The following is a 15,320-nucleotide window of genomic DNA, read 5'->3' as shown; positions in this document are numbered from 1 at the left end:
TATAAAAAGATGTAATATCAAAACTTGATGCAGTCCTGCATTTTGGCATGCAGTGCGCCTGCCTCAGGAGTCTCATAAGTTTAATTGGTTAATTAGCTAATCAGCGCTGTTAATTGGATGTTAACAAGCAATTATCAGCACTAATTGGTATTACAATTTATGCTCACAACTCGCTAAGGAGGAGATTCTATATATGATGCCTAAGAAATTAGTTCTGACTAAGCATATTCTATAATTGGTGCGATTATAGAATATGCTTACTTTATATTTCAGCGCCTAAATCTACGTACATCCATTTGGTGTAAATCCTTGCACTTTGATGATCTAGGCTCACGAGGTCATATTCTATAACTAGGTGCATACATTTTGGAACACCCATGAAATGCCCATTTTCCCACCCATAACCATGACCCTTTTGCCAGCGCACTTTAGAAGTTTAGCACATATCGTTACAGAATACGCTTAGCGAGTTGAACGCCTAAATTCTAATCAGTGCCAATTAATGCTCATTATTGCTTGTTAATTGCTATTATCAGCTCTTGTTAAGCTTGTTAAGTTACATGCATTGTTATAGAATCCACATAGATTTCAGCGCAATTCTCTAGGCGCACTATATAGAATCCAGGGGTCAGGGTATTCTATAACATGATGCACATAAATTCCAAGTTGCATAGTTGAAAAGGGTGTGTGGAATGGATGGGTCATGGGCGTTTTGAAAATCTATGCACATAATCACGATCAATTACCTAAACTTCCAAAAAACCTAAAGACCCACCTCCTAAGGAAGTTCATCAACACAGAACCAGCTTAAACATCCAGACCATCGAAACAGAACCTAAATATTCACAAAAACAGACAACAATGCAAACGTTTTTACCACCCAATCCATCCCATACATACTATAAACACAGACTATGCAATCTCTAATCAATTGTACTAAGCACTCTGTATTCAATTACTCTGGAATCTATAACCATTTCTCTGGGAACATGTAAGCCACATTGAACCTACCAATAGGTGGGAAAATGTGGGATACAAAGGCAATAAGTAAATAAATAAAAATTATTATAGAATACACCCACTTTTCACCTAATTTAGATGTTGAGATTTATACCAAATAAAACATGGCTTAATTGGACGCGACCAAATTTGGTTGTGTGGAGAGGTGCTCATTGTATTCTATATACCACATGGAAAGTTAACCCTATTATATAAAATTTAGGTCTATTTTAGAGAATACGCCTAGACATGTTTTTTACTGTGCACATTTTTCAGGCATCATATCTAGCCTTATGCATGCACAAACTGGTAGCCAATGCAGATCCCTAAACAATGTAATTGGTCCATAGATAATAATTTTGGAATCATTTGACAGAGGATCATGTTCCATAAGGTTGGGTTATGCAATATTGTATAAAATAATATTAACAATCCCCCTCACCTGTGGGTAGTGGTATATATTGAATATATTGTATATATGAATTGATTCCTCCACTGGAAGACCTTCAATGATTGCAGCCAGTGTGCCAGATGTTTCACATTTATAATTAGGGATCCAGGTTTCCATTCCTGAAAATATTTTCATGGCAGCCTGAAGTGTTAGGGTTGGATTAGTGTAAGATTCATGTACAATGAACCCCAGAGTGAGGTTGGGTAAGATCTTGGAGCTGTTGTTGATTTCCTCAATGGCATAAACAAAAGCCAGAAAGTTGAAGTAGTTCTCCGGAAAAAAACTGGTATGACATTAAATGTCAGAGAATATAAAAGAGATAATTACGCATTGTATAGGCTGATATTTCAAGAGATTTAAAAGGGGAGGAGCTTACAGTTATGCAGGCACGGCGATATTCTTTACTGGCCTGTATAGCTAAGCAGGCATGTATGACCGTACAAAAAGGGTCCCAGAAAACAACAAGGCAGACGATCTGCAAAATCCAACGTGGAAAACAAACCAGCAGATCGTACAAAAAGGCAATCCTAATACTGTGGGTATGAGACTGAATAGTCTGGCTAATTTAGCTAACAGTAGTCAGAGGTTAAAGAAATATTGACTGCTAGTGGTTCAATCAAGACCAGAAGACTAGTTATTTATTTATTGGGATTTATTAATCACCTTTATGAAGAGATTCACCCAGCATGTACAGTTTAACATAAAACTTGCAATTTTGTTAACAGCATAACAATAGTAAAATAACCAAGAATAAACATAAATACAATAAAAGAGGTAAATTTGAAAGCAGTAAATTGATACCTAATAATAGAACTACCGTGAAACAGTATCAAAACTATACACATTTAACAGCACTGGAATTCAAATACCACAGATATAATACAGTGTTAGCATAATACTAATGGTACACCTAATAACATAAGTATTGCCATACTGGAGCAGACAGAAGGTCCATCAAGCCCAGTATCCTGTTTCCAACAGTGACCAATCCAGGTCATAGTACCTCGCAAGATCCCAGAACAGCAAAACAGATTTTAAGCTGCTTATTATAGAATATGCAGTAGATTTTCCAAAGTCCATTTTAATAATGGATTTTAGACTCTTTTTAAGGAAATTAAGCCATTTTTAAACCCCGCTGAGCTAACTGCTTTTACCGCATTCTCTGGCAACAAATTCCTGCATTAGAATATTCAACTAACATAGACATGATAGAGGTACTTTGTGGAGGGGCCAAGTGCAGATATATAGATGGGGACATGATGGGTAGTTCAATGGCAGTTGGGATAAATAGATGGGCAGCTTAATTCAAGGGAAGTTCTTTCTACAGTTAAACAAGATATAAGGAACTGATCTAAGTTACAGTGTGTGTAGCAAGCTAGTCCAGATGCAGAGTTAGTCAGTCACCCTATGTATTAAAGGCTTAGAAAAAAAAAACAGGCTTTCACCTGCTTCCTGAAGTAGAGGTACTCTGGGCACATTTTATCTGAGAACCTTGAAAATCAAACATAGAGTTATCCTGGTATTGACATTATCTGGGTGGCCTGCCATTGAGTATCAGTGAGGGAGCTGGCTTCTGCAATTTGACCGGGCAGCAGTTTAATCATTTTGATGATCTACCCCTTAGTAGTATGATCTGACATTTTTTATGCTTCCGTATTCCAGAAAATATGGATTTGCCAACACAAGGAAACAAACCATAAAAAGGAGGGAAGGGAGTGAACAGAGACAAGACAAAAGAAAATAATGTTGTAGCAGGTAAAGTCCAAAGATAGAATAAGCTACAATAAAATAATGTGTTTTTAATAAAGTCTTAAATTATAGAAGGATGACCAAAGGATACTGGTAGGGATATGTAAAATCGAAGGAAAGTCTCCTGCATCTAAAGAAGCTTCTAACAGACACAGGTTAGATCTTGGATGGGAACTAAGCGCTGATGGTACTTACTGGGTTTCTCCATAGACGAAGGGTGTTGTGAAGGACAAATGTTCTTCTATATGAAAATGTTTCACAGTTACAATTACCCCAGCCATGATGTCCCCATTCTTGTAATATCCTGGCAAATGCCCCCAGTTGAATTCTAGCTTACATTGGTTCTCGGCAGTCTTCCACAGCACATCATAAAGCACCATTAAAATTAGAAGAGGGTGAATTTTCATCTTTCAAGACGTGAAACTGCATTTCTTTGGGTAATTCCTGCCCTTCAGTTGGACTTGGTGGTGGATGCTGTACGGATCCTGACGGTTCCACCCAATATTAACTTTCATTTGCAGACAGAAAAACAATCACATATTGAAATATCCACAAAGCAGCTTGAGAGAAGACAGTGAAAGTGTAATGCACACACCTAGGTGAGCTCTATTTCTAGCTGAAATCCAAAGTCTATAGAGACACCGTGTGGTGGTTATTTGGCCCTGCTGCTCAAAGGTTCAGCCTCAAGGGATATCTGTTTCAGATCTGTACATTTAATATTAAATATAGGGTTTTTTTTCTTTTAAAAAAATAACCTTGCAGAAGCTATGTCTTTATTAGCAGCTGGACAAATACTAATTTGACTGGAATTCTTGGTGGAATAGATAATTATACCAAAAAAGAATATTGTGCATTTGATCCACAGAAAATAGAAATTAGGTGTGGAAAAGATGCTTGCTGGACAGAGAAGGGGTCACTGTTTATAGATTGACTTATCAAGTTATTTCTTGTAATGTGCAAATACCGATACACATTCAATCTGCTCTGATGCTGGTTTCAACATATGTGTGCCCCATGTTCTGCACAAACTATGTCCCAGTGAACTCCTACATGTGTCACATTTATAAATGCATGACATGCTGTTGACGTGGTTGCATGTGATTGTATAAAAGAGATTTCACTTGTGGAAAATCCTTTATAAGACTGATTGATTCCTCAAGATGAGCATAATGTGAACAATCCTTTGTCTTCTGCTTCTCTCTCCTTTGGCAATGATTTCACACACCTCGACCACTGAGCACAATGACTGATCAGTTTTCACTCACCCTTAACCCCTTATTACTGCTGTTGCTGATTCATTCTCTTGTCTTAAACTGTTGTTACCCTGATTTTCTCTCAGTCACTCATGTGCACTTATTCCCTGTGTCTCACTTTTAAGAACATAACATAAGAACATAAGAATAGCCATACTGACTCAGACCAATGGTCCATCTAGCCCAGTATCCCGCTTCCAACAGTAGCCAATCCAGGTCACAAATACCTGGCAGAAACCCAGTTAGTAGCAACATGTCATGCTACCAATCCCGGGATGAGCAGTGGCTTCCCCCATGTCTATCTCACAAACAGACTATGGACGTTTCCTCCAGGAACTTGTCCAAATCTTTTTTAGTGGAGGATTAACCTAGTGGTTAGTGCAGCAGACTTTGATCCAGAGGAACTGGGATTGATTTCCACTGCAGCAGCTTCTGACTCTGGGCAAGTCACTTAACCCTCCATTGCCCCAGGTATAAATAAGTACCTGTATATACTATGTAAACTGCTTTGAATGTAGTTTCAAAAGCCACAGAAAGGTGTATATCAATTCCCTTCCCTTTATACCCAAATACACTAACCGCCATTACCACATCCTCTGGCAACGAGTTCCAGAGCTTAACTATTGTTTGAGTGAATTTGTTTTAAAAGTATATCCATGTGATTTCATTGAGTGTCCCCTGTTTTAAATTCATCCAAAACCCTTCAGGCAGTTTCTATGGCAGTTTTGTGGCCAATCCAGGTATTTGTGACCTGGACTGGCCACTGTTGGAAACAGGGTGCTGGGCTCGATGGACCTTTGGTCCTTCCCAGTATGGCAATACTTATATTAGATTGTAAGCTCTTTGAGCAGGGACTGTCTTTCTTCTATGTTTGTGCAGCGCTGCGTACGCCTTGTAGCGCTATAGAAATGCTAAATAGTAGTAGTAGTAGTAATGTACTTATGTACTTTGGCTGAAACTGAAAAAGAACAGTTTCAGTTGGCCTCTAATGTATTTTTTTGAAGAGTGAAAATTCAATTCATTTTTACCTGTTCTACTTCACTCAGGATTTTGTAGGCCTCAATCATATACTCCTTCAGCCGTCCCTATTCCAAGCTGAAGAATGTGTGCAGTTCTGTCCTGGCCACTGTCTTCTCCAGGTTTCCTCCCTCACATCCTCATGCAATTTCTTAGCCGGCCACAATTCCTGGTCTGCGTCATCTCTGGGTCAAAATCAAGGTGTGCAAGAAAATTGGGCCTAGACTATTTCGTAATGATTTCAGGTCCTTTGCTGGCATACCTTGTGAGCTGAAAATGCTAACTGGCCAATATTCAAAAGCACTTACCCGATTAGCGGACGTGAGTGAGATTCAGTGGCACTAACTGGACAGTGTTGCTAAATAGCCCCTCTGACCTTCCCAGCAGTATCGAGACAGTACTGGGGCTTTCTATAGACCAGGGGCATAACCAGACCTCAAGGTATCTGTTGATTGAAGAGATTGATCTGTAGTTCTTATCGTAGCTAGTTCAACAAATATTCTGGGAAATATCCATACAATATCTTGTGAACTAATGTGCAGTGCTTAAACTGACGATGGTCCTCCTTTGGAAGCCAGTAAATGCACCATAGTAAAGGTGTAACCCGGTCAGTTCTCCATTTACTGAAAATTAGCTTCATTGTAGTGTTTTATAAAATCTGTAACCTCCTCATACATGTCTTCTAACAACCTACTGTAGTCCAACCGCAATAACACTAATACCTGAACTACTTGTTGAAAATATTCCTGACTCAACATCTTTTTTAGAAGTTGCAATTGTCTTAATTTAACAAACACTTTATAAACCAGACATGAAACCTGATCTTTGATGGACAAATGACAATCAAACCAAATTCCCAACACCTTCAAAAGATCTTCTCGGGAAAATAGCTTCCCTAAAATAGAAATTCCACAGAATAGGGCTTTTATAGAATTACTCTATGATATACACCCAAATTCTATATAAGAAGCTCAGAATTGTACATGCAATTTAATTGAATAACAAGCCAATTAGCGCTGATAATTGGGTGCTAATAATTATCAGTGCTAATTGGCATCAATTAAAGTGTGCATGTGCATTTTAGGCATCATGATCTGCTCATAAAATGTATGTGTGGCTTCAAAAGGGAGCGCGACCATAAGAGGGTCATGGGCAGATCAGGGGTGTTCCTGCAATTTATGCGCACTGTTATAGAGTAAGGAAAGTCTGTGCCTAATTTAGGCACAAGGATTTATACCAGGGTTTAGTTGTTCTAAATCCTCATGTCTAGTTAGGCTTGGATTCCAGAGCTAAGCGCTATTCTATTAATGATGACTAACTTTGAGCACCATTTATAGAATAGCGCTTAACATGGTTTCTTTTGGGCACCATTTACAGAATTTGATCCATAGTGTGTAAAATTATGGGTACTGACAAGAAGATATGCACTTATGCACAGACTGTAGGTATGTTTAAGAGCAAAGTTTGGGCAGATTTGTGAAGTACTTGCACAATTTCTTGCATGACGCAGGAAGTTCTGCCGGATTTTGTTTCTTTCATGATGCAGGATGTTCTGCCTATTTGCTTCAGACACTTGAAGTGGGTGCATTTGGTACCTTCATTTGTTATGAAGTGAAGAAGTTCAAAGGAAGATATATCCTGCTTGGAATGTTACCCAACCCCTGATGCAGGCATTTGCCAAAACACGGGCTGTGATGGGCCATTTAATAAAGTTGCTTCGTTTGTCTGTGGCTCTGCCTTGTGGTTCCATCTGTGGCTCCATACACACATGGGGGTAATATTCAGCTGGCGGCAGTCAGTATTTTGTTAAACGCTGGCCACTGCCAGCTGGATTACACCCTTTGTCTTTTTCCTGATACTTTTTCTCCCATTTGAAGCATAGGTACATAAGTATTGGTCCATCAAGCCCAGCATCCTGTTTCCAACAGTGGCCAATCCAGGTCACAAATACCTGGCAAGATCCCAAAAAAGTACAAAACATTTTATGTTGCTTATCCCAGAAACAAGCAGTGGATTTTCCCCCAAGTCGATTTTAATAATGGTCTATGGACTTTTCCTTTAGGAAGCTGTCCAGACCTTTTTTAAACCCTGCTAAGCTAACCACCTTTACCACATTCTCTGGCAACAAATTCCAGAGTTTAATTTTCTCAGAATCTTTTTGTAGCTTCATTGCATGCCCCCTAGTCCTAGTATTTTTGGAAAGAGTAAACAGACGTTTCACGTCTACCCATTCAAATCCACTCATTATTTTATAGACTTCTATCTTTTCTCCCCTCAGCTGTCTTTTCTCCAAGCTGAAGAGCCCTAGCCACTTTAGCCTGTCCTCATAGGGAAGTCATCCCATCCCCTTTTTCATTTTCGTCACCCTTCTCGGCACCTTTTCTAATTCCACTATATCTTTTTTGAGATGCGGAGACCAGAATTGAACACAATATTCGAGGTGCGGTTGCACCATGGAATGATACAAAGGCATTATAATGTCCTCATTTTTTTCCCATTCCTTTCCTAATAATACCTAACATTCTATTTGCTTTCTTACCTGCCACAGCACTCTGAGCAGAAGGTTTCAACGTATCATCAATGATGACCGCATCCATTTGGAATTCTCTCTTTTCTGAGGCCCTCAACCAGGGCAGAGTTATCCATTAAATACATTAAGCACAAAGCCTAGGGCCCATGAAAATGTTTTAGGATTCTGTTTACAAAGGTGCGCTAGCATTCTTTAGCTCACGCTAACTTTGTAGGCACCTACACAGTGTGTGCTAATTTTTAACATGTCTTTGTAAATAGGGCCCTTCATTATTTAAAATCAGAAGGAATAAAAATTAAATATAAGTTGTTTATTTTGATGCCTTGCCATTCAGCCTTGAAAATATACACAATAAATAGAATATAGATATAGTAATAAAATATGCATACAGTTTGAATTAATAGTTCAGTCATATAGTAAATGCCACTGAGGGAGGGACCCATGAAAGGCAAAAGTGGTGAGGACCCAGAAAAGTCACAATGCAGCCCTGCCTTCAATACAATGGTTCCTGCTAAGTCTTCAGCTGCGCATGGTAAAAAGGGAAATCTGTGGTTTCATGATGATTGTTGTTTACAGACAACTGAGAAGAGCCGAAAGTCTATGATGGAAATCTAAATCAAAGATGTCTTCAGCTATTCAAGGTATGACTCAAAGACTATCGAGCTGTGATAGTCAGTGAAAACTTAATTATTTCTCTAACTATAAAAGAGACAATTCTACAAAGGGCAGAAAAAGTTACATGCCAAAAATCTAAGCACCACGGTAGTATTCTATAATGGCAAATTTGCATGCCAAATCTGTTATAGATACTAGAATAAATCGACTGCTAAGCACCAACATATAGGTGCACTCACTTATGCGATGTCAATGGCAGGTGTAAATGTGCACACCCAAATGTGGCATCCAACATGTGCAACTGACAGTACTCTATAAGTTGCATACATTACTTGGTGATATGCCCAGGTGAATAGTGATTTTACTTGTCATGGAGAAGCAGTGATACTCTGTTTCAATTTGCCTTTGTCTGCTGGAGTGGGGGCAGGGGAGAGAAGAGAATAGCTGCATATGGGTGGCTGGAGGGGGACAGGGGAGAGGAGAGAATCGCTGGGTATGGGTGGCTGGAGGGGGGCAGGGGACAGGAGAGAATCACTGGGTATGGGTGGCTGGAGGGGAGCAGGGGAGAGGAGAGAATAGCTGGGTATGAGTGGCTGGAGGGGGGACAAGGGACAGGAGAGAATCGCTGGGTATGGGTGGCTGGAGGGGGGCAGGGGAAAGGAGAGAATAGCTGGGTATGGGTGGCTGGAGGGGGGCAGGGGGCAGGAGAGAATCGCTGGGTATAGGTGGCTGGAGGGGGGCCAGGGGAGAGGAGAGAATCACTGGGTATGGGTGGCTGGAGGGGGAGCAGGGGAGAGGAGAATCACTGGACATGAATGGCAGGGGAGGACAGGGGGCAGAGGAGAATCACTGGGCATGGATGAGAGGGGAGGGTAGGGGAGAGGAGAATCGCTGGACTGGATGGCAGTGGAGGACAGGGGGCAGAGGAGAATCGCTGCACATGGATGGGAGGGGAAGTCAGCAAAGAGAGATTCGCTAGACATGAATGCAAGGAGAGGGCAGGGGAGAGAGGAGAATCATTGGACATGGATGGCAGGGGAGGACAGGGGCTAGAGGAGAATCGCTGGACATGGGAGGGCAGGGGAGAGAGGAGCACAGGAGCCGGCACTGTGGGTGCTTGAGCACCCCCAATATTGAGCAAACTCTTATTGTGTCCAGGAAGGGGTCATTTCCATTGGGTTCAGCACTCCCAATCATAGATAGTAAGATAGTAGATGACGGCAGAAAAAGACCTGCATGGTCCATCCAGTCTGCCCAACAAGATAAACTCATATGTGCTACTTTTTGTGTATACCTTACCTTGATTTGTATCTGCCATTTTCCGGGCACAGACCGTAGAAGTCTTGCCTAACACTAGCCCTGCCTCCCAACCACCAACCCCGCCTCCCCCCACCAGCTCTGCCACCCAATCTTGGCTAAACTTCTGAGGATCCATTTCTTTCGAACAGGATTCCTTTATGTTTATCCCACGCATGTTTGAATTCCGTTACTGTTTTCATCTCCACCACCTCCCTTGGGAGGGCATTCCAAGTATCCACCATTCTCTCCATGAAAAAATACTTCCTAACATTCCTAACAATCATTGTGAAAAGTTGGCTCCTATGGAGAGGAGAGATGCTGGACATGGATGGAGGGGAGGGAAGAGAGGAAGGAGATGCACATGGAGGGGAGGGCAGGGGAGAGAGGAGGAGAAATGCTGGAAATGGATGGAGAGGAGAGCAGGAGATAGAGGAGAACTGCTGAACATGGATGGATGGAGGAGTTGGTGGGGAGAGAGGAGAAATGCTGGACTAGATTGTAAGCTCTTTGAGCAGGGACTGTCTTTCTTCTATGTTTGTGCAGCGCTGCGTATGCCTTGTAGCGCTATAGAAATGCTAAATAGTAGTAGTAGTAGTAGACTTGGATGGAGGAGAGGGGAGAGTGAATTATTGCTTTATATGGATACAAGGGAGGGAAGAGAGAGGAGAATGCTGGACATGGATGGAGGGTAGGAGAGATGAGAAGTGCTGGACATGGATGGAGGGAAGGAAAGAAAAAAGAAGAAGATGCACATGGATAGAGATGAGGGAAAGGGAAGAGAGGAGAAAAACTGCACATGGATGGAGAAAATAGGCAAAAGCTTGATCCACGTTATACCTCCTCCAGTCAATTCCACGGAGGAGGACCCAGCTTTTGCTTATGGACGCAGGGCAAGAAATGAAGAAGAAAGGAGGAAAGTAAAGAAATATATGGAAAGGAAGCTGTGGAAACGGAGTTAAGAGAACAGATAGAGAGCAGCAGAATCAGAGACTGGGACCAATATGGATAGAAAAACAAAGTCACCAGACAACAAAGGTAGAAAAAATCATTTTATTTTCATTTTAGCGTTTGGAATATGTCCAATTTGAGAATTTACATCTGCTGTCTTATTTTGCATTGGGTATACTGGAGCTGTAACAGCTTACAGAAATTATTTATAATGAAAAAAAGATTGTTATTTTTTTCTCCTATACTAGTATAATATTTTCAACTAGTAAAAAAGGCCCGTTTCGTAAACAAATGAAATGGGCGCTAGCAAGGCTATAGAGAGAGTGAGAGTGTGTATATGTATGTGTGTCTGTGTGTATGTGACACAGAGAAAGTGTGTGTGTGTGTCTCTATGTGAAAGAGAGTGTGCACAGGTAGGGTGAAAATGAAGAGACAGCAGTGAAATTTTACATAGGACAACTGAACCATTTGAGGCGTGTTTATGTGTCTGTGTTAGAGAGTGTGCATATGTGTGTGGGTGCGTGTGTGTGTGAGATACAGACAGTGTAAGTGTGTGTGTGTGCGTGTGTGTGAAAGTGAGTATGAAAGGGTAGGGTCAAAATGAAGAGACAGCATTATAATTGTACATAGCACAGCACAAACATTTGAGGCAGTTCTTGCCTTATCTCCCCTGCCGCCCCCTCCATACCCAATGATTCGTTCCTTGTCTTCCATCCCCTCTGTGTCCCGTGTGTATGTGTGTGTGTGTGTGAGAGAGAGAGGTGCTAGCAGTCCCTGTGATAGTGGCAGGTCAGTTGCTCCTTATAGCCAGTTAAGAGTAAGAGCGTGTGTGTATGTGCTGTTTTTTTTCCTTCCCTCATATGCCCTCCGTGTCCGTTGTTTGTGTGGAGAGCAGAGATCTATATGGTCCTTTTAGCGTTGCTGTTGTCATCGCGTAGCAACTGTTGCTGCTGGTTTTCATTGTTCCGCGATGTGTCTTATGTCACATTCCGTCGCTTAGTAACGGGTTCGTGCTGCGATTGGTTGAGTGTCATTGGTCTGCCCTCAACGTCATGACGTTTTATGTGGGGGGCGGGGCCAACACTCATGGGTGAATTCCTGGTTTCACCACCATGCATTTAGAACGTTGGGACTTGTGGAGGCTTCAGAACGTTGGAGGTGCGTTTTATATAGAGAGATGATGTCTGTTTATATGCGCCATGGCTGGTATAAGGGGTGTGGCTAATGTGGGTGTGGCTATCATGGGGGTGGAGTCATATGTGGTGACCCTGCCCATAATGAGTACCAGCACCTTTTTTTCTACAAAAAAAGCACTGCATCCTCTACTCCTTGGAACCTGCCCCTGCCCTTGCCAGGTGAATGTCTCTGTTGTAGTTATGCATTAGAACACTTAGGTGTCATATAGGGCCTAAGTGTGCTTACCCAAATATTTGCCATTTCACCCCCATTTTGGCATGTAATTGCCATTGTAGAGCGGAAGTTACTTGCTGAATTGGCGTCTAACTTTTGGTACACTATATGGAACGAAGGGGATAGAAACTAGTTCTTCTCCAGGTAAGGAACTTTTCTGTGTGGTACAGAAGCTGTTAGGGAAAGATGAAGCTCCTAGGTTAGATCCTGCATTGCTACCTATTGCAATGCTTTCTTCCCTGATAAAATCTTAAACATATGCCAATGTTTCAATCTAGATGGATTTCCTTTGCCATCATCTTTAATCAGGCCAGACAGACAGTGTGGTGGTATCTTTTGTCATTTGCTTTCTGACCTATCTAGTCACGTCCAAGCTGATACCTCAAATTCTGCCTCCTCTCTGGTCATTCATATGGTGTGTTGGTCATCATTCAATTCTGTCTCCTTTATCAGATTATCAAAAATGTATTCAGCTTCATATTCCACTTCTTCTTCTGAAAATAATCCTAGATCGTCAATACTAATGAAAAATTGGTGTCATTCTCTCCATTCATTTATTCTATCTAAAATAAACACAGGTCTCCATTCTGGCATTTTACCCTCTTCATTGAAATCATCTGTGTTTAAAATAGATTTTGAAAAAAAGACTGTTGGATTTCTCTTTGCCGACTAGTTACTGTATTGACCCATGTTTAACATTCCCTGTGTATATAAACGGAATCGTCTTCATCCACATCAATTGGATTTTTATGAGAATTATAGTCTAGAAACTATTTTAGTGTCTCTCTGCAGCAAGATTTGTAGTCAACTGGATGGAGGAAAGTTTGCTCTTTCTGTCTAGCTGGATATTAATGCTGCTTTTGACTCATCTTCTTTCACACAAATGACAAGATTAGTGTACAACCTGCACTAAAATATATGTACAACACCCCCTCTCCCTATAACTGCCTCATTAAATCTGGGTTTAGCATGTAAGAAAGTCCCATATTAGAACATTTTATGAATATTTTTATATTGTAAACCACCTAGAACCTGGGATACTGTGATCTAGAAACTGTGTTTTAAATAAATTAAATAAATAAATAAGGGTCCGATACTCAAACAGCAGGAGTTAGCTAGGTTGCCTCCCGCAGTCAGCTCTGAGCCCAATCAATGCCAGGTCATTTCTGGTGACTGGCATTGAATATCTGGTTTATGTTTGACCTATTTAAACTTAGCCAGCCAAGCAAATATTCAGCCCTAGTTGGTTAAGTTTAAACCAGTCAAAGATAGGCCAGCTATTTCGGTGGCCTAATTTGGCTGCCAAACTTAGCCAGCGATGCACTGAATATTAGCAGATAGCCGGTTATATTGCACGATATAACCAGTTATTCACTAACCCCTGGATTCTATATAGAGTGCCTAGAGATCCACGCCGAAAACTAAGCATATTCTATAACAATGCGCGTAACTTAATTGGCAATAATTACAATTTATGCATGGAAATCACTAAGCGTATTCTATAAAGAACTGGGCCTAAACTGCAAAGTGCGCAGTTCAAAATAAACACATGGTGCTTAAAAGGGGTGTGTTTATGGGTGTATTTATGGGCATTTCTTGGGCATTCCAAGATTTCCACTCATAATTACAGACTATGGGTCAGTACACCTAAATCTACATGCAGGGATTTATTGGCCCTAAGCTCTAATCAGCAATTTTCAGTGGGAGATAACCAGCTATGTCCTGCTGGATATTGCCGGATAAGCTGTTAAGTGCCAATTAACCATCAGGAGCCATTCCTGGCCAGTTAAATGTTTTTAAATATTGGGGGGACTCACTCCAGATTTTACCACACTTTAATAAAAGGGCCTCTAAGTTTGTACTGAAGTAATGAAAAGTTAAGTGACTTGCCCAAGATCACAAGGAGTAGCAGTAGGATTTGGACCAGCCTTCCTTGGAGGTCAGTCCAGTACTTTAACCACCAGGCTACTCTTTTTCTTCATGTCTTTGAAAATTATCATCTGTCTCATCACCTCTTCTATACAAACAAAACTGCTGTTTTTTTACTGACTTTTAATGCAACCGAAAGCTGACTTCACTATTTAAGTGAAAAGGCTATTTACTGCAGTGAGTTTATCCATCTTCTCTTCAGTAATTGTTACAATTAATGTGTAATAGTTGCTAAAGTACCATAATAACTATCGGTACATTTGAATTTTCATGTTCACAGTTAATGAAGCTTAGAGTGGAGGAGGAGCCTAATGGTTAGTAAAGTGGGCTGAGAACTGGGTTAAATTCCCCCTCCAGCTCCTTGAGACTCTGGGCAAGTCACTTAACCCTCTATTGCTCCAGGTACAAAATAAGTAACTGTATATAATATACAGTATAAACTGATTTGATTGTAACCACAGAAAGGCAGTATATCAGTCGCTTCCCCATGACTCAGAAATCTATTTATAACAATAAAAAGATATCACCAACAACTTCATTATTAACAACTATCCAGCTCATTTTCGAAAGAGAAAGACACCCATATTTCGACCCAAATCGGGAGATGGATGCCTTTCTCCCGTGGGCGCCCAAATCGGTATAATTGAAAGCCGATTTTGGGCGTCTCCAACTGCAATCTGTCGCAGGAACAGACAAAGTTGACGGGGGTGTTGGAGGCGTGGTGAAGGCGGGACGGGGGCGTGTTTATCATCTGAGAGATGGGCGCCCTCGGCCGTTAATCGAAAAAAGAAGGGCGCCAGAAGCGAGAATTTGGGCCGCTTTTTGTGGAACCTTTTTTTCTCACGAACAAGTCCCCAAAAAGTGCCCCAACTGCCCAGATGACCACCGGAGGGAATCAGGGATGACCTCCCCTGACTTCGCCAGTGGTGATTAACCACCTCCCACCCGGAATAAAACAACTTTACAAACTTTTTTTTAAAGAGTATATCCTTCACTATGCCTCTGTCCCTGCGACAGCAGTTGAGGATGTTCTTCCCTGCAATGGCAGTTGAGAATGTCCAAAATGCTTCCAACACCCTCTTTATTCATTTAGATTGTGGATCACAAGTAGCAGCAGTGG

General features: G+C 41.2%; 1 protein-coding gene across 1 annotated transcript in view; it reads right to left on the bottom strand.

Moving 5' to 3' along the window:
- Positions 1-15,320, bottom strand: part of LOC115464468 (vomeronasal type-2 receptor 26-like) — a 34,507-nt gene that overhangs the window by 17,530 nt on the left and 1,657 nt on the right. The window contains exons 2-3 of the mRNA XM_030194845.1: positions 3,395-3,552; positions 1,442-1,733 (exon numbers count right to left, since the gene is read on the bottom strand). Coding sequence (XP_030050705.1) covers positions 1,442-1,733; positions 3,395-3,552 — 450 coding nt within the window. The remainder of the gene's footprint in view (positions 1-1,441; positions 1,734-3,394; positions 3,553-15,320) is intronic.

The sequence above is a fragment of the Microcaecilia unicolor genome, chromosome 3 (assembly GCF_901765095.1).
Source record: "Microcaecilia unicolor chromosome 3, aMicUni1.1, whole genome shotgun sequence".
NCBI lineage: Eukaryota > Metazoa > Chordata > Amphibia > Gymnophiona > Siphonopidae > Microcaecilia > Microcaecilia unicolor.
Note: the sequence above shows the minus strand (reverse complement) of the source record. Positions and strands in the feature narration are given on the sequence as shown.